Here is a 19,830-nt window from a genome sequence, read left to right as displayed (position 1 = left end):
AAGCCTTCCCAAGTACATTCGACGAACCGATCCCTCTGAAACTACTACATTCACACTTGTCCCCTTTTCCCTTGTAAATTGGAACTATACAGACCTCCAGTCCTCCGGCTCTTTACCCTCTTTTAAGAATAATAATACTAATAATAATGATAGAAAATTATAATAATACCGATACATACATACATACATACATATACCCAAGGTTTTTTCCCCCTACACGGGAGGTAGCCAAAAGAAAAAAGCATAGGAACTACTCCCACCCATTCCATCCCCTACATACTCCACTCCCCTCTACCCTCTTCCCTCTCTCTTATCTTGGCACCTCCTGAATGACGGGTCATCCCTGCATCTTGTCCACTGCCCTGGGTCAGAAGCAGTGTCGCAAGACATAGCACATCCACAGCAAAGCCGCTACCTTTATTTGGCAACCCCCCTCTCCGTCCCCTCATGCAGAAAAGATAACGATAATGATAATAAGAAGAAGAATATTCTTGGAGTAATCTACTCTCTGATACAATTTTTGTTAAACTGGATATCCTCTGATAATCTGTGTAGCTGATCACTCAAAATTGCAAAAGAATTATTTCCCCATTGCTCAATATGGAACAGAAGTTTCCAATATTCATCTGTTTACCAGTATTTGAAGATTTCATTGTCTCAACTCTTCTTCGGCTGAGTGGGAATGGTAAAGTATAATAATCTGAGTTTATATGTTCCTAATTGTGAGTGACCTAAGTGTGGTTTGTATTTACCTAGTTGTATTTACCTAATTGTATCTTACGGATAGGGGATCTATGCTTTTGGTGTCCCGCCTTTGTATCTCGCAGTGTCAAGTTTGCTCTTAAATTCTTGTATGATTTTTGCACACTATTATTCCGTCCACTCTCCATGGAATTTTTTTTTTCTTTAGATCTCTTCTATAACAACCTACCTATAAAATGCAGCATCCCATCTTTTACCGGTTTCCCTACCATTTTTTCTACCAGCGTCTTATAGGGCTCGGTAGCTACGACTTGGTTGTACCGACCAACCCTTTTCTGCCAGCCTCTTACAGGGCTGTGGCATACTACAATTCTCATGTCTTCATCTTTCTGATTACTAAGGAGGAGAAAAGAATAACTATGAAAAGAAATATAATAGCTATTATAAAAGTTGTTTATGTACGACCTCAATGGATATAGCCTTCTTATTTCCAAAGATGGTGAATTTTCTGGGAAGGTAATATTCATATATGTGAAGTATGTTTTATTGGCATTGTATTCAGGGTGTTAGAAATAGTGGAGAGTGTTCCTGGATGAATCTTCAACTGATTTTAATTTAGAACCTAATTCAAAACAGATAATGGATACTCTGGTTTGGTTTGGGGAAAAAAGGAAATGTGAACTTCCAATATTACTATAGGTAACCTGGTTTATAAATATCTTTGTTATGACAGTTCTGCATTACAGAGATATTCTTAACTAGTGAAGCTTCACAAGAATTTTTCAAGGCTTCACAGAACACAAGAAGCATGACACAGGTAAAAAAATCTTATTTATGATCTTACAATAATTAATGGAAATTTTTTTTAAACCTAAAGCTATACATACACATTGCCTTTATAACTGACCAAGGCTCCAGGTAACACAGGTCTCCAATCCCAGGCATCCACTGTACATACTAATATTATAATTCCAGTCTTATCTGTAACAGTTGATGGTATTAATATTAAGTTAAAACATAATATGATCAATATATTCCTAATATTCTTCAGAACTCAAAGTTTCCCCAATGGGAAACTTGTTTTTCTCCTCCATCAAAAGGAGTTGTCTCAGTCATCGTTGTCACAATTATCATCATTATTAAGTTCTGTCATAGTCCTTTTTAAGTCATGTACATGTCTAATTGACACTTCCCTAGTTTCTAAATGTAAAATCTTGCATTTATTTTCACCTGCAAAATAAATTATTCTGTACGGACCGGAGTATTTGGGTGAAATTTTACTACTGATTGTATGTATTTTGGCCATGACCAAATCTCCTATTTGTCGTTCTATTTTGTTTGCTATTTTATGTTGTTGTTTCTTCAACTCTTGTAAATATTCTTTCAAGTATTTTCTAAATCTTTGGTGTATGGGTTGAAATCTATGTATCCTATCTGACATGTAATCATCTACGTTATAAACTGGCTTCGGTTCTGCAATTGAAATTTTATATGGGAGGATTTTATCTTCCCGTAGATACTATAGTGTAGATTTTTACCTGTAGCAGTATTGATTTGGTTACTAAGTGCACATTTAACACCAGGAATCCAATTATCCCAAATTATTCTATGTGGGTTTATCAAACCTCTAAGACAAGTTATAATTTTCTTATTTAGCCTCTGAGGATGATTGACTTGAATATCAATTTTATTTATCTTAGATAACCTACGTAATTCTTCCAATATTTTGCTGTTAAATTCAGTAACATTGTCTTAAACTAAGATCTTGGGATTAGTGAAATTACAGGTGATTTGATTATATATTTCTGAAGCAATTCTTTCTTTTCTTTTATTTGGAATGGGTTGTACAATTCAAAATCTTAACATATGTCAACAAATACATATGACCATTTTCAGACATAGGTAAGTCTAGTGTATCTAAGTGAATTCTTTCTCAATGTTTCTGTGGTATGGGATATGAAAGCATAAGGGCAGATTTATGTGTATTTCCCTTTACCTCAGTACATTTCAAGCAATTATCGATATATAAGTAAATATCTCTCTTCACGCCTGACCAAAAGTATTTAAGTTGTGCTTGTCTATAAGTTTTATCTTTTCCTGGGTAAGAACTATAATCACTATCATGAAGTTATTTTTATACCTCTGGTACAAGAGTTTGTGAAATTACCAACTGATTCACTGGGCCCCTTAAAATATCCTTCCACTTACGACTGTTTTTCGACACAAAAGTCTATTGCTTAAATGAAATTCTTCTATTTCATACCTTTTTGGTAGTTGTGGAGGAATATTTAGTGGGATCACCAAGTTCTGGGCTACTTTTTCCCATCTGATCTCTTCTTTGTTCCCTTATTATCAATTCCTCATCTAATATTACTAGATCACTTATACTGCAAATAAAATCTATCAACCCTGTTGTTGGTTGGCTAACATTCCTAGATAGTGCATCTGCTGCAACGTTCTTTCTACTTGGAATGTATTCAAACTTAACCTTGTAACATTGAAGTGCAGCAAACCACCTGGTTAATCTGCCTCAAGATTCTTATGTTTGAATCATTTCTGAATAGCTATGTGATCACCCCACACTGTGATTGCATATCCCAGTATCATATCTCTAAAATTATCCAGTGAATATAATCATTGTAAATTTTTCCCTTTCTGTAATGGAATAGTTTCTCTGCACTATTACAAAGTCTCGATGTGAAAAATATCAGTTGCAATTTTCCATCTTTTTCCTGTGTCAGTATCCCTCCTAACTCTGTGTCTGACGCATCAGCAAAATGAATGAAATCTTTATCATAATTAGAAAAAATGAGAACTGGAGAACTAGTAAGTTTTTCTTTCAGCTTGTTATACAGGTCCCTAAATGAGCTTCGAATTTTCCTTAACAAAGAACTTAATCGATTAGCTATGTCTGCATATTCCTTAAACTTCGTATAATATCCTGTCAATCCCAAGAAATCTCTTTCTTTACATTGTTTAGTACTGGGTAGTTCTTTACTACTTCTACCTTTTTAATTTTGCTGTACTAAGTCTATATCTGCCTTATGTCTCAAATAAATTACAATGTCCTGCAAAAACTTACATTTTTCAAGTTTCGCTTTCAACCATGCTTCAGCTAGTCTTGGAAATACCAAATCTAATTTCTTAAAGTACTCAGTTGCTGTTTGGGAATCTATTAATATATCATCTAAAAATACACTGGTAGTGTTTCCTAACAACCCATCTAGTACTGTGTTCATTAATCTCTTATAAACCAAATAGCATTCACTTGAATGTATAGTACCCTATTGTTGTAGGAAATGATGGATGATCTTGAGAATCTTCGTGCAACTCAGTCTGCCAAAAAGCTGATTTGATATCTCTAGTGCTAAATACTGATTCTCGGTTCCCAAACTATGAAGTATATCTGATATTACTAGTAATGGTAATCGATCAGGTACTGTTTATCATTCAATCCCCTATAGTCAGGAACTGGGCGTACGGTACCATCTGATTTTAGCACCAAAATCTATGGGAAGTTCCACTCACTTTTCAATGTTCAATAATATCCTGCGATAAAATTTCAGTGATCAATTTACCTACAATTGCTAGTTTGGAATGTGGTCATCTGTAGGCTTGTATATAAATAGGTTGAGTCCTTGGTTGTAGTTTGATCTGATGTTTTAAAACAGTTGTTTTGCCCAAGCCATGACCCGGTAAATTAATTACTTTAATTTGTTTCAAGAATAAAGGAACTAAGCTTTCATCCAACTCAGGACAACTAGTAGGTTCTGGTTGATTCTTGTATTTCTTTCCTGTTTCTGTTTCTTACTGAACTGAACAAATTGATGACATTGGTGATTCCACCTCCCCAGTAGTCTCATTTTAAAACTTAATGGGTTTTGTACAAACTTGACAACATCCTATTTGTGTGCCTTTTCTTAAGACTATGTCTTTATTCAAAGTATTAATCACTAATATTTCTACCTTGTTCATATGTGTCTTATAAATCCCCGAGTCCAATTTCAAACATTTTATCCTAATCGATTCAGGGATGATTAAAATTATGTAGTCACTCCTATTCAACTGTACTTCTATTCTATTAATTGCTCTGGAGTGCAATGATATTGACTTTATTATATCATATTCCACAATTAGCAAAGCTTAATTTGGAGTTGATGAATTCTAATTAATTTCTGGGATTTTTTGAACATCTGAGTTGTGTTCACTATGTGTGTCTTTTTCTTCTTGTGATATCCGTCTAGTATCCGTCTATTTCAGTAGGTTCTCTCATCATAGATACTGGTTCTAAGTCTGGTTGATTTATAAATTAGATTAACTGTGATTTCACTAAGATCCCTAATTCAGCTGGACATATGATCATACCCTTTTCTCATTGTTTCAAATCCTATCAATAAGTCTCCTGGGATGACAATTTTTATACAACTGTCACCAAAATGTGCAATTGCTCATTTAATAACATCTAACTCAGCCTTACCAAACCTCTTAAATATGAGTCAAATTCTCGCAGGCAGCACCAGCTGCCTGATGCACGATGATACATAACAATACTCGCATTATAAAATATAAAGTTACAGTTGCATTACTAATTTTCTTTCACTCTGTATATTAATAATCACAAAATATGATTAGACCAGTTCACAGAATATGGGGGTTACTGAGCTATAGCTATATATATATATATATATATATATATATATATATATGTATATATATATATGTATATATATATATATATATATATGTATATATATATATATATATATATATAATTAAGACGCCGATGCCGGCAACCTCACATAACCACTAGCGCCTCATGACGCCTATGTAGGCGTCATCATATGGAAGGGCTAATGATTTTAACTGACTTCCTGTTACTTCTTGCAATGAGTAATGGATTGGTTCCAAGATTTTTACTCCCGGTTTCAATTGTTTAGGCACTTTACTACTTTTAACTTTTACTACAGATCTCGTGTCAATAGATAATTGAATAGGTCTATTGAATACTTTACCCGCAATGATGGGTCCTGCAGAGGTCCTTCCAATCGTTATAGTAAATTTAAAAATTTCTCTTGTGTTGTTGTTCTCTTTCATCACTGCCCAGTACACTATAATGTCTGTAACTCTATGATTAGCTCTATAGTGTTGATTTATTTTGTGTCTGGGGATTCTCCTTGTGTTTCTGGGTGAATACAAAAAATTGGAATTCCTCTACAACCCTGTGTTCTATGTCCTATTCTATTGTGATACAAATAGAAAGGTGGGTTTCTACAATGATAATCCTCATGACCCCCACATTTGCAGTTCCTACAGATAATCTCATGATAACACTCTCGTGCTTTATGTCCCAATTTGCTACAATTATAGCACTCAAGTCTAGAATTCCTTGAAATGCTTTTAACTCTATGTTCGGATCCTCTGTTTTTAATCACTTCTACTGTAGAGTCCCTAGTTTCTTTCTGTTGTTGCATTCCTAATGTCATGACATATGGACTAATTACTTTACTTTCTTAATAACCTTATAAAAGATTGTCTCCCCCCCCTAAGTCCATTGTTTCTGTAAGATCCCTGTATAACTTTTCTGCAGTCATTTTGGCACTGTTGTATTCCAATAGTGCAAATGCTGTTAACTTAGTGGCCCGAGAAACTTTTAACTTGTCATCAGATCTATTTTCTATCCAATCTGAATCCTTTAACATAGAAAATATGTTCTTGGACCATCTGTCCCTTTTGCTAAATATTATGTGTTTGTTTCATTTTTTAGTATTCTAACCAAAGACCTGATAGGATCCTGACCACACTTTGATTTAAAGTATTTAATAAATGATTTCTTATAGTCCTCATATTTGTTTATATTTTCCATTTGCTGGAAATTTATTATAAGTCTAAACCTACCCTTGTCAGGAATTTTTTGTTTTAAGGTTTCTATTTTCTATATCTCATCTAGTATGTTTTTGTCATTATTAGTGTATCAATCATGTTAATGAATCTATTTACCCCTATTATATTTTCTTCCCCTATAAACTTTGGGAAATTTGACTGCGATGGAGAAGTTCCGTGGCTATACTATTATAATTATGTGTATGATACACGTGAATTCCTACCTTCTCTGTTCATGATGTTGATTTGAATCTACTCCTTCAACTTGTAGTCGTCCTTCAACAAACACGGGCACACACCTCAGCAACGCATGATCTTTGTTCTTGTAGTCCTCTCTCTCTTTCACTAGCTCATCCTTGTATAAGCATGGGGATTTATATGTACTACGGGGTTGCATATGTTGCTTGGAGTTTGTGAATAGTTGCTTGCGTTTTCTTTGCAGACGTTGCATGTAATGAATGCTTGGCTGTACCGATTCTCTTCTCACGTGTAAGCATGTATGATTGCACTAAATTATTTAAGTGTAGTCTTCTTTAGTTATGTGCGTTGAGTGCTTCCCTTTAAAGACGTTTAAGTTGCGTGCGTTGAGTGCTTCTCTTCGGAGACATTTCATTTGTGTGTGTCGAGTGCTTCGCTTTGGAAAGGTTTTATTGTCGAGCATTGAGTGCTTCTCTTTGAAGACGTTTTATTTGCATGCGTTGAGTGCTCCTCTTCGGAGACGTTTTATTTGCATGCATTCTTTCCTTTCCTTCCACCACCTTTGTGGTCCTCACTTATGGATGTGGCAACTCATTTCTTTTAACTGTCATCTTCTGTTAAGGAGAATGAAAAAGTTGTAATCTTCTATATCATTCTTCTTCTTAATTCTCATACAGAGTGTACTCTGAAGTTTTTACATGGAATCCCACAAGAGCATATATACAAGATCCTTCATGAGCTTTGAAGTGATGTAGTGATTTCCTTAGTCCAATGATCTTTAGCTTTATATTTAAGATCCTCCCCAAAGGGCGTGATCTTACATTCGTGAACCAATTAAATTTTCTCATCCACCCTTTCATAAGACAGATTCTTTAATTGAAGTCTCTACAGTAATAGTGTTTACTTAGAATAATCTCGAGCCTCAGCAAAATAAAAGTATACCCTCAAGCTCCCGGGCTATTATTTACAATATTCTATTTTGCCTACACAAGGCAGAGAGCGGACTTAGGTAGCTCACTTGGGCTGTTATTTACGAACAACCTACCTATAAAATACAACAACCCATCTTCTACCCCTCTTTCTGCCCTCTTTTCTACAGCTTCCTACAGGTGGTGATACAGTCTTTTTATAAAGAAGTTCTGGTAAATCCAATGTAAGTATTTTGAAGAGATGCACCACCATGTCTGACATGTATGTTTATACACTCATTTTTTTCATCATGTTCTCTGGTGTTAACTGTGTTGTTCCTCGTAATGAGTGATGTGGTTTTACTTAATTTGTAAAAGCAGACTAACTTTTTTTAATATTGTGTACTCGGGTAACTTTTACAAACAAATGTATATTGGAAACTGTTCCACATTAAACAATGAAGCCAAAACCTCAGTGGCTGCCCTGTTTAACAATAAAGATCTAAGTAATAATGATAATTATAATAGTAATAGATAATAATGATAATGTGGATAGGAGGTAAAGGGAACACGGGCTGAGGGAAATACTTTTATTCCTGACTAGTTTCGCCTGAGTGGCGAAACTAGTCAGGAATAAAAGTATTTCCCTCAGCCCGTGTTCCCTTTACCTCCTATCCACATTCGTCACAATGTATACACAAATAATGATAATAGTAATATTATTACATATCTATACTAATGGCTATTTCCCCGTTAGCCAAAAAACAAAGGCATAAAATCCACTCCTACTCATTCCATCTCCACATACTCTACTCCCATTAACCACCCCTACCTCCCTCTTATCTTGATTCCTCCTGGATGACATGTCATCCCTGCATCTCACCCACTGGCCTGGGTCAGAGGCAGTGTAGCAAGACAGCACATCCACACCAAGGCCACTTCATTTAATCAGCAACCTCCCTTCTCAGTCCCCTCAAGCAGAAAAAGAAAAGGCGGTGAGAAATCACTTTGGGGTGCATCAAAATATCATTCACAAATACTCCCTCACCCCCCATCCCCCACTCACTCCCTTCCATGCATCACAGCATTATCCATACACAACCATTCTCCATTTAACCCCTATTTTCTGTCTTCTCCCTTCCTTCCTCAACAGACATTCCCCTCTTTCCCAATTCCCCTTTTACCCCATCCGTCCATCTCATATTTGGTCGCCCCCTCATGTTCACTCCTTCCACCTCTGCCTTCCACACCTCTTTCACTAACCTTTCTTCAACCACTCTTGCCATGTGTCCAAACCACCTCAATACTCTCAAAAACTCTATCTCCCAACTCCCTTTCCATTCCCACTATCCTCTTCACCTCCTTGTTTCTCACACTATCCAGCCTAGTAACCCTTATCATACTTCTCAGGCACCTCATCTCAAACACATTCAAACTCCTCCTCTCTTCGTCTCTTATGTTCCATATTTCTACCCCATTTCGTGCTGTTGGCACAATCACTCTTTCATACAATCTCCTCTTAGCATTAATTTTCAAATGTCTATTTCTCGTTACATTTTTTAATTCCTGAAGGCATTTACTTGCTTCCTTCAATCTATATTCCACCTCCACTCCTCCCTTTCCTGCCACATTTGCACCCAAATATCTAAAACTATCCACTTCCTCCAGTCTCTATCCCATAATACCCACTTCCAATATGCTGCCACATTCTCCCCTTGTACATCCCATCACCTTACCTTTACCCACATTTATCTCCAACTTCCTTCTTTCGCACACCTGCCCAAACACTGTCACTAACTTCCTTAATCCCTCCTCTGATTCTATCACAAGCGCAGTGTCGTCAGCAAACAACTGGCTCATTCCCCACTTTTCTTTATTTTCTTTAACCATCTCGAATCCCCGGCCTATTACCTTTGTGTTTACCTCTCGTACCACCCCATCCATGTATAAATTGAACAGACAAGGTAACATAACACATCCCTAGTAAAGTCCCACCTTTACCTCAATCCACTCACTCTCTCCACTTTTAATTCTAACACAGGCTCTATTACTCTCATAAAAACTGTTGACTGCTCTTTAAAGCTTTCTTCCTATCCCTTATATCTGTAATACCTCTCACAGTGCTTTCCTGTCTACCCTGTCATAAGCCTTTTCCAAATCCATAAAGGCAAAAAACAAAAAAAATCCTTACCTTTTTCTAAAGCTTTCTCACACATCTGCCTTAACAAAAAATATGTTCCACGCAACCCCTACCTGTCATAAACCCACACTGCTCCTCACATATTACTCCCCTTGTTCCCTCCTAATCCTGTCAGTCAAAACCCTCCCTGAAGTCTTCCCAACTACACTCACACTTGTCCCCTTTTTCTTTGTAAAGTGGAACTATACATGCACTCCTCTAGTCCTCCAGCACTCTACCCTTTTTAAACAAATATTAAACAATCTCACCATCCAGTCCACCATTACTGTACCTTCCTTTTTTTAGACACTCTGCATGACACCCATCTAACACAGGTGCCTTACCTGCTCTCATCCTTCTGAATACTGCTTTCATCTCATCTTTCCTTATTTCTCCTTTATTTTCTTCACTCATCACTTTCATTTTCTTAGGGTTTCCCACTGCAACTACCTTTCCCTCCCTATCCTCCTTCACATTTAGCAACTCCCTAAAATACTCCTACTGTCATTTCTTCCATTATCGTGTCACCATCTGCACCTTTACCATTTCTTCTCTACTTGATTCGCCTACTCTTTCTATCTTAAATCATTTCCTGAATATCTTTTTGTTACTTTGAAAATTATCTGTCATACTCTTGCCCCATTTCACATCTGCTCTCCTCGTTACCTCCTTTATCCTATGCTTTACTTCTCTTTTCTTTGTACCTCTCATATTCTCTCGTCCTATTTTGTAACCAGTATTAATAGTGATAATAATTATTATAATTACAATAATGATAATAATAAAAACAATAATAATGAGTTTATTTAGTTAACAGTTATACGGTGATACACTGACAATATACAGTTTGTGCTAATTTTAGGGCTAAGATAATTTGAGTTCATAATGTGCGCTATGGATGGAATTGCACTTTTCTTGTAGGAGTCAGTCTTCAGCACTCCGATGAACTGTGTAATATTTTCACCTAATTCTATTTACCTCGTTGTTGCATGTAGGAAAGCAGTAACACCTGTTGGATTATGTCTTCTAATCTCCAAGTCATAATACGTACCCTCAAACTCATATACAGTTCCAACTTGATCTGCATCCTTGATTTTCAATATATTTAGATTTTAATTCAAATGTTGTTCTAGTTTGACTATCACCTTGTAAACTGTTTCAAGTATTTATGCATCTGTATGGAAAGCTATGCTTCTTCATGTCGTTTAGAAATGTATTCTTCGTTAATTTATTTTCATGACATCTTGAAGCCCTCTTATCCTAAACCAAGAGGTCTCTTCTGTCAATGTAACATATCACCTGTAGTGATTGAAATGTTGTAATCATATCGCCTCTTTCTTTTCAATCTTTCAAATTTGGCAGACTTTCCTCGTATGGTTTAACTGTCAGGCGGGGGACCAGTTTGGTTGTTGTGCTTTTTATTCTTTCAATTTTGCTCATATTTTTCACTCTGGGGACCATATTACTAATGCATATTCTAGTCTTGGATGGATCAGGGTTTCAGTGTGTTTTTCATCAACTCTTCATCCATATATTGAAAAGCTATTCTAATCTTCTGTAGCTGTCTATGTCTCTCCTAAAATCCTGCTGATAGGTCTGCCAGGTGACAGGTTGTCTTTCATCAATACTCTTTAATTTTGTAATGGGTTCACTTCCCAAGGAATAGGTTAAAGATGATCTTTTGCAGTGCCTATTTCCAGTATGTTGCATTTTTTGGTATTGAAATTAATTTCCCATTGTTGGATCCATACAAAAATAGTGTCTAGATCTTTCTTAGATAACCTAAGATCTTCCTCATTTTCACTCTTCTCATGATTTTTGCATCATCAGCAAACATGCTAGCATAGCTTGTTATACCTTCCATCATATTAACATAAACAATAAATATTATTGGTGCAAGTATTGAACCTTGTGGAACTCCACTTGTTATTGCTCTCCATCTTGATGTGTTATCCTTTCCTACTATCCTTATATAGCTTCCTTTCAGAATGTTCATCTCCTCAAGATATTTGATCCATCAATCTTTCAGAATCGTTTCAAATAATTTCACTATTGTGCTTGTCAGTGATACTGGCCTATAATTTAGTGGTGTCATCTTACTTCCATCTTTGTGAAATAATACATTGGCCCTTTTCTAATCAAGCGGCACTATGCCTTCTTTTAACGAACATACAATAAGACTGAATTTTGCCCACCAGTTGTTCCTTACATACTCTAAAAGATAGGTACATCACAACATTCAAACCAACTTTTCTAATTGACTTTTAGATGATATCTAAATGAATGTATTAAATTTGTATTTTCATCGTCCTTGAGTTTTCTTACATTTTTATTGACATTTTTATTTTATCTAAACAAATCATCTGCTAGTAAAGTTGGGAATAGTGATCACCATGTTGATGACATATTATCTTATATCTAAAAACAAACCCACTTTATACAGTACATGGGATGTATAGAATTACGTTGTGAATTTTTCGCAATTATTATTTTTATTATTATTATTATCATTTCGATTTCCCTCCACTTTGACTATGTCCAAATCCAGACCTGATGCCCAAAAGTCCTAGGTATGGGACAATCTTTACCACCCCCAAGTGCCAAGTTATTACTGCCACTGGCATGAGTACTATTCAGGCCAAACAATTGTAGACACCTAAAATTAGAAGTCTACTTGCCAAAAGGAAAAAATAAGGGTAAGTGATTTTCATTTGTGCATTAAGTAAAATAAATTTCCCTGGAAAAACTAGCTGAGAGACATGAACTTCAGTGTGTCATGACATGATGCATGAATGATATAATAATATCCCATGGAGGTATATAGGCCTAGGCCTACCTCCTTAGATTAGTGTTTTTTGCAATGGCACATACGCTCAGGCTTATGTTTCTTATAGCCTGATATATATTTCAATGGTCAGTGCACTTCATATTTCAGACAATTGATAAGGCACTGAAAGCTACTGAAGAGCCCAATATCTCGGAACCAGAGGTTGATCCTGAGCCTACCACTACACCTTATAAACATGAGTAGATGAGCAAAACATTGATCGGTTAGTACGCAAGTTCATCCTCTTGTACAATCAGTTATTAACTTAATCAGTTGACCCTTGTGTTTTGTTGGAGGAATAGGAATACATTTACATATAGTTCTCAGAACAATCTTTAATCGACATATAGTTCTCGGAACATAATTTTTACTTGAAAGTGAATACCCAGTTTATCTGCATTACTTTCAGGTATTCAAATTTACCCTGTCCAGTACTCACGCAAAACAGACTCGGGACCGACTGATCCAGAATCAGAGATTTTAACAAGCAAAGATATGAAAACTTGTGAATAATCATGCGAATCTGAGAAGAATGATGATCCTGAGTAAAAGCCTGAAACAGAATCTCAGAGTGAGGCTGACACTGATGATGAAGAAGAGTGGATTCAAAGTGAAGTTATGCGAGTGTGATTGTAAAAGTATTAGCCTGTATACACAATGTTTTGTAATTAGTCATCCCTGCTACCCAGTCATGATAATATTATTTTCAATTGTGTCTTTTAAGGAACACAAATGATGACCCAGTGTCAGAGAAGTACATCATCTTTCACTCATACTTGATGCAACAGTCTTGCACACACTTGCCCTGTCTGCTGCTCAAAATATAACTGGCTAATTCAGAAGAACGGCACATTCATCACTGTAAACCAAATGTATGTAAAAAAGAATGTGGATTTACAAGGTAATATAATGGAAATGTTATGAATACCTCAGTACTGTTTGAAATTTTTGTGTTCACATTGAAGATAGGAAACATTTGAGTTTGTATTGGTAATTTACACTATACATAAGATAAATAATGATAATATGTCATTTTGTTTTGTTTAAAAGAATTCACATAATTCTTTTTAATACTCTCAGGTCATGGGATAGTCAACTCTATTACAATAAGACATCCTGTTGTCAAGTTCTGTTCACTTTCCTGGTGCCATTCCTGACAAGGTGATATAAGTTCTCAGTTTTCTAAGTTGCCAGTCCATACACTGCAATACATATTTCAATGGCCGATTGATGTTCCTATGGCCTGCTGTACAGTCGGTGTGGGATGTAGAGCAAGACGTTGTCATCTGTCAAACAAAGAATGCCAACACACCTTTAGCTGTTGGGGTTGATAGCAGATCACTCCTGGCCATTTGACCAAATATGGTTCCTACAGTTTGATGAATCTGGATACATAGAAGATTCTGGTCATGGAACTAGAACAGGTAGATTTTCACAATGGGCTCACTCATTATATGCTCATGTTGTATGAAAAATTAATTTCCAAGATTTGTGCATTGGTCAAAACCAGTAAACAAATGGAAAGGACAACAAGTACACTTTCATTTCTAATACATACTGTATTATATTGTACATTATAAACCATTTCTTAAAATCACTTTTCAGGCTATATGAATAAACTATCATTGTAAGTTCAACACTGGTGTTCAAGTTATATCAAGGTCACGAACAAAGTCAAGTATAACACGCTCAGTGCTCAATATGAACTTCCAGTGAAATTTCGAGCCAAGGAAAATTACAAAACAAGGTTCAACCGATATTCTGAGAAGTGAATCACATACTGACATTACAAAACTGAGTCACTTGCCAAGCCTTGGATACTTGACAATGAGCAGTTCACCATCTGGAGTAAATGCTTTGCAAATAGCCTTTAGTGCACAGGCAGGCAGTGGTACGTTTTTTTTTTTTTTTTTTTTTTTTCCTAGATAACCCCAACACCATTTGACAAGCTGGCAGCATGTAATGTATTTGTACTTCCTTAAAAAAATGATGTATCATGAGCTACACTGAATGCAGTCAGGAAGATATTCTTATGATGTACTGTTACATGTAAGATGTTTCACTTAAAAATTGTAAATAAAGTTATTTGCCTATAGTAATCAATCTTTTGACTTTGATTTTTGGCCTACATAATTTATGTATGACTATGAGAAAACTATAAACACGCGGTTACCAGGGTGACCGTTATCCAAGTTTTACTGAATTATGAGGTTCTGCCAGACTTGGACATTGAAAACAATAGAAGTTATAAGCCACGAAGTTGTGTGCATCCTCTGTACCCATTTGGTCAACAACGCATCGTTTTCTCTTTTGTTTTCGTCGTCTTCAGCATGTTCAGAGTCTAAACTGGAGAAACTCCCATCGCTAATATATATGTGGTCTCAAACATATACCCTCATGACCCAGTCATGATATTCCAATCCCCAAGTTCATCCCCTGTGAGATTAACTGAATCTGACCAGTTAATTTTGCTTGAAATAGAACTTTCATTATTCTCTGAGGAATGTTCTGTTTCTGTTGACTCCGCCATGTTCGATTTTCCAATACGTGGTAATATGTCATCAACTGAGGATGGCGCTAGCATAATTTTTTTCATACGATGGATGTTTGGGTAGAGATAAAAAAAAAAGCTTGGTATATCTAACAACTGGGGTAAATTATAAAATATATACATATTTAGTTTCTGGATGTGATTTACCATACATTTATGTTGTGTGTTTATCCTTTAAGTATCCAGTTTGAGATCCCATTGTGTCCTGAATTTTTTGTCACATCCAATAATCCCCCCAAAAAATTCACTTCTCTCGCATTTTAATTCCAAACCCAAATTCTTGCACCCCTTGCTTTCCTAAAAAAATTCTCTCTTTTGTAAATACAGATTGGACACATTCATTATTCCTGGCAGAAATAAAGCCTCCTTAAAAACCTCACCATCCAATATTAGCATGGTGATTTCTTCTTTGTGTCTCAACTTATCATTGATAAATCTATAAAATAGTTTCAGTTCATCTTCGCATTTACCTACATCACCATTTTCAAAATATCTTTCTTCCACGCGGCAGATTCTTATATAGTAATTTCTAGCTTGTCTTAAGTGTAGAAGGCAGAGGTGGATGGAATGAACTTGAGGATAAGACTGAGGATGAGATGAATGGACGGGGTGAGGGGAGCCTTGAGTAAAAGGATGTCTGTTGATTAGGGAAGAAATAAGGCAAGAGACAGGTGTGAGTGGAGAATGGTTGTAAATGTACTGTACTATAAATTGACACGGCCCAAAAGAATTTCTCCTCATATTTTCTTTTTTTCGCATGGGGGGACGGATAGGGAGGGTCATCGAGTAGAAGAATTGGGTAGCCCTATTGTAGATGTGCTGCGTCTTGCTGCATTGCTTCTGATACGGGCAGTATGCTTGAGACAGAGATGACCTTCATCCACAATAAGTTAAAATAAAAAGGAAAAACAAATCGGCGATGGATAGGAATTGGATGGTTGTAGGTGTTTTCCTTGGCTGGCTACCTCTGTCATAAGTGGGGCGAAGCCTTTTTGAAGATAGAGTGATAGATAGACAGACACATATATTGACAGACAGACAGATAGATAGATAAATGGGTAGATAGATTGGTAGACAGATAGATACACAGGTAAGTTGAAATGTGCACCGGATTGATTAGCATGTTCTTAATAAATGTGTTAAACTTCTCCGGTGTTTGATGATAGCCACAATAAGGTAAAAGTACAGTGAAAGTTTTCTCTGATCTTCATAGACAGATAGAAAAGATTACAGAATTTAATAGAATGATCATAAGAATTAAGAGAGTTCACAATAGGGGCAGAAAGAATATCATAAAAGTTGTGAGGAATTAGGATTGCTCGATTTCATGGTGCCTCGTGAGGTGTATGATTTTGGCGTTTGGGAGACTATTCAAGTCGTGTATTTGTAAATTCATGGATGGCCATTTCTCTTTATTTTCAGAAATTGATATTTTGAGACACATGATATCTGACTCATGTGCCAAGATCAATGTCCTCTTCTCTAGATGATCCCTTGGTAAGTTTTATTTATGAATGAACAAGTGTTGTTTGGGAGCACCACCTTGACAATTAAAAGTCAACCTTTTGGATAGCCTTGTTGTTGTCATCTCTATGTATGAAATATGGGGTCCACATTCTTCATGTTGGCACAAAAAATGTACGCAGTATAACTGCTCTATAGGTTAGGAAGTTTGGGCTTTATATTGTTTTTGACGAGAAAGCCGAACATTTTCGGGACTCTAGACACGAGGTGATTCGGGTCGCCATTGTCACCAAAACCGTCATAGAAAAAATACAATAGAAGAACCTTCACCAGCTCCTTTTGATGAGGTAGTCCTTTCACTTTTTATTATAGATTACATATATCCTCTTGCTATAAAACAGATGAGTGCACCATAAAGGATATACTGAAAAGTAATATAAGACCCATCGACCCCTCCAGCAAACTTAACATTGTCATCTACTACTAGTCCTGAAAAACATCCAACGTTCTCCTCAGAATTAACATAACGCCCAAATTTCATAATCTGCAAAGGAGTTATCTTGTGCATAATTACTCATACTATCATTAGGATTGGGATTTATATTTCATACATATGTGACAACAACAAGGCTATCCAAAATATTGACTTGTCATCTTCGAAACGATGCTCCTAAACAATAATACAAGATTGTTAATAAAATAAAACTTACCAGGGATCATCTAGAGAAGGGAACATAATTCTTGGTACATGAATTCGAATTTGTAAATAGATGGCTTGAATGTTCTAATGCGTGAGCACGCATGTAATAAAGTTGACTGGTGACAATCTGAATGTAGGCTGAAATTTGCACCGGAAGGATTATCAACATGTTTTTATATCAGTGTGTTAAACTTCTCCGATGCCTGATGATATTCACCGTTAGGGAAAACTGTTGTAGTAATATTATTAAAAAAGAAATAAATACAAAATTTTTATATTTATTCATCATCTCATTCTCACTCCTTGGTATTTGTTTTTCAAGAACTATGTTTTCTTCTTTCTTTTGATGTGTTTGATTAAAATTTTTGCCTGGGGAGTCAGAACACTTTTGTTAGTTGTGTTGGTTTAGGAGAAAGAGGACGTCTGTATTGTCAACATAAATTGCTTAAGTCTTGTAGCCGTGAAAAGTATACAGTTTCATTGTTAATTAACTGCAATTCCTGCCCTTTGTCTAGGACTCATTATAAAACTAATCAGAATTAAATTCAGAGTTTTGTTTGATATCACCATTAATAATCACTTCAAAGCAATACAGTAGAATATACCGTTGAGGCACAATATCCAATTCAATAACTTTCACGTCAGAAGACATTCACTTATGCATGAGTAATGGTGACAGCCAATTTCCATGCCTGTCTAGCCAATCTCAAGACAGAACTAATCAATCTAACATGAATCTATGCAAAGCTAATAAACTGACTGTTCCATCTATTCTTTCCTCTTTCAGGTAGGTAGCGAGCTGCGCAAGAAAGGTATTCCGCCCCTAGAAGAGGAAGTTCCGGTCTCTCAACTCCAGGATGAACGCTCTGCCTGTTCTTATCGCTTTGTCAAGGGCTTAGACGATGATTGAGATCTCAAATGGAGACTACGTGTTGAAGGAGGATGTAATCTTGGCCTCCTTTTGAATTATTGTGCCAATGTTGTCTAGTCTTTGGAAGTAGAACGAGGAAAGCCTAATACGACAATGTTTATTGACACCAAAAGATTATCCAAAAAAATGCTAGAACATTGTATTCTTCTGAATCTTGTTTTCTCCATCTCCCTTATGCGCCGTAAATCTTGAAATGGCTTTAACATCAATATATTTCGATCCCTTATGTGTAAAAAAATTAACTGCACAAATAATGATTCATGAAATACTCATCATGAGTGAACAGTGTGAATATATATGCTTAGAATAATCAAAAACACTTGGCGCATCTGTTTTCTAAGTTCTATGGTGACTCCCTAGCACATTGTCAAAGTAGGGTCGGTGCTCTGTACTGAATCAGGTAATTAAAAACCTAACCTAGTGTGTTATTATGGCAACATAGGTTTTGTTTTGGCAACCGATAGGTGATTTTATTCAGCTGAGGAGAGAACCTGAGTTTCACAGGGTTTCTACTGATCGACACCCTGTGCAGTGACAGGTCCCAATCCAGTGCTAACTTACACATACAGCATCATTGAAAATTAACCATCAAACCTATGAAATTCTTTGTTTACTCTAAAAGTTACAGAAGAAAATAGATTTGAGTAGATTCTTATATCTTTGAAATAATGTTCATATTTAGATAACATCATTGGATACAGAAGGGTTTTGTTTTTAAACATCATAATGCAGCTGAGCGAGTTGCCATTAGATTTTCTCTAGAATGAACATTAATATGATGAGTAATTCGTTTCATGCAATAGTAATTAGCGAAAAGTATTAACATAAGTATGATGCTAAATTGGTACACAATATGTCATTTGCACAAATTAGGAAGTTTCCTTTTTCATAGAATCAACAAATAATTCCACATTTGAGTATATTTCTTCATTGTTTATTTCTCTTTGCTCTACCCAATTCCATCTTACCCACTGTTTCAATATCAATATACTTCCAAACTGTTAAAAAGTTTCTGCTATCTCCTTCACTAACACATTTATGATAAAGAATACTACAACAACGAGATGCAGAAGTCGATCTTTCATGAGAAAAAGTTGACCATGTTAGAAAATCTTTTGAAGTTAGAAAACTTCCCTAAGATTTAAAGTATAAATAAAGGACATTGATTGAGATATCAAGACAATATATCATACATGTATTTAAAGAAGGTAGGTTTATTGACACTAACACCATACAAGACATTGATAAAGGACATTGATTAAGATATCAAGACAATACATCATACATGTATTTAAAAAAAGGTAGGTTTATTGATACTAACACCATACAAGACATACTATTCAGACAACTTTTTCAATAAATAGAACATATATCAGTCATACAAAAAGCACACTAATATAAACATACATACATTATATATATATATATATATATATTTTTGGAAATAGACTCATCCACTGGGATTCGAACCCTTGCCTAGGCGGCTTACG

At 35.7% G+C, this 19,830-nt stretch overlaps 1 protein-coding gene across 3 annotated transcripts in view; it reads left to right on the top strand.

Moving 5' to 3' along the window:
- Positions 1-19,331, top strand: part of LOC143038817 (dipeptidase 1-like) — a 959,386-nt gene extending 940,055 nt beyond the window's left edge. For all 3 annotated transcript variants that reach the window (XM_076208382.1, XM_076208381.1, XM_076208383.1), the window contains one exon: positions 18,197-19,331. In XM_076208382.1, coding sequence (XP_076064497.1) covers positions 18,197-18,319 — 123 coding nt within the window. In that variant the 3' untranslated portion in view covers positions 18,320-19,331. The remainder of the gene's footprint in view (positions 1-18,196) is intronic.
- The last annotated feature ends 499 nt before the right edge of the window (positions 19,332-19,830 follow it).

Source organism: Oratosquilla oratoria, chromosome 25, assembly GCF_046742065.1.
Source record: "Oratosquilla oratoria isolate Oo_2021 chromosome 25, ASM4674206v1, whole genome shotgun sequence".
Lineage (NCBI taxonomy): Eukaryota > Metazoa > Arthropoda > Malacostraca > Stomatopoda > Squillidae > Oratosquilla > Oratosquilla oratoria.
The sequence above is the reverse complement of the archived record's forward strand: the minus strand, read 5'-3'. Positions and strand labels throughout refer to the sequence as shown.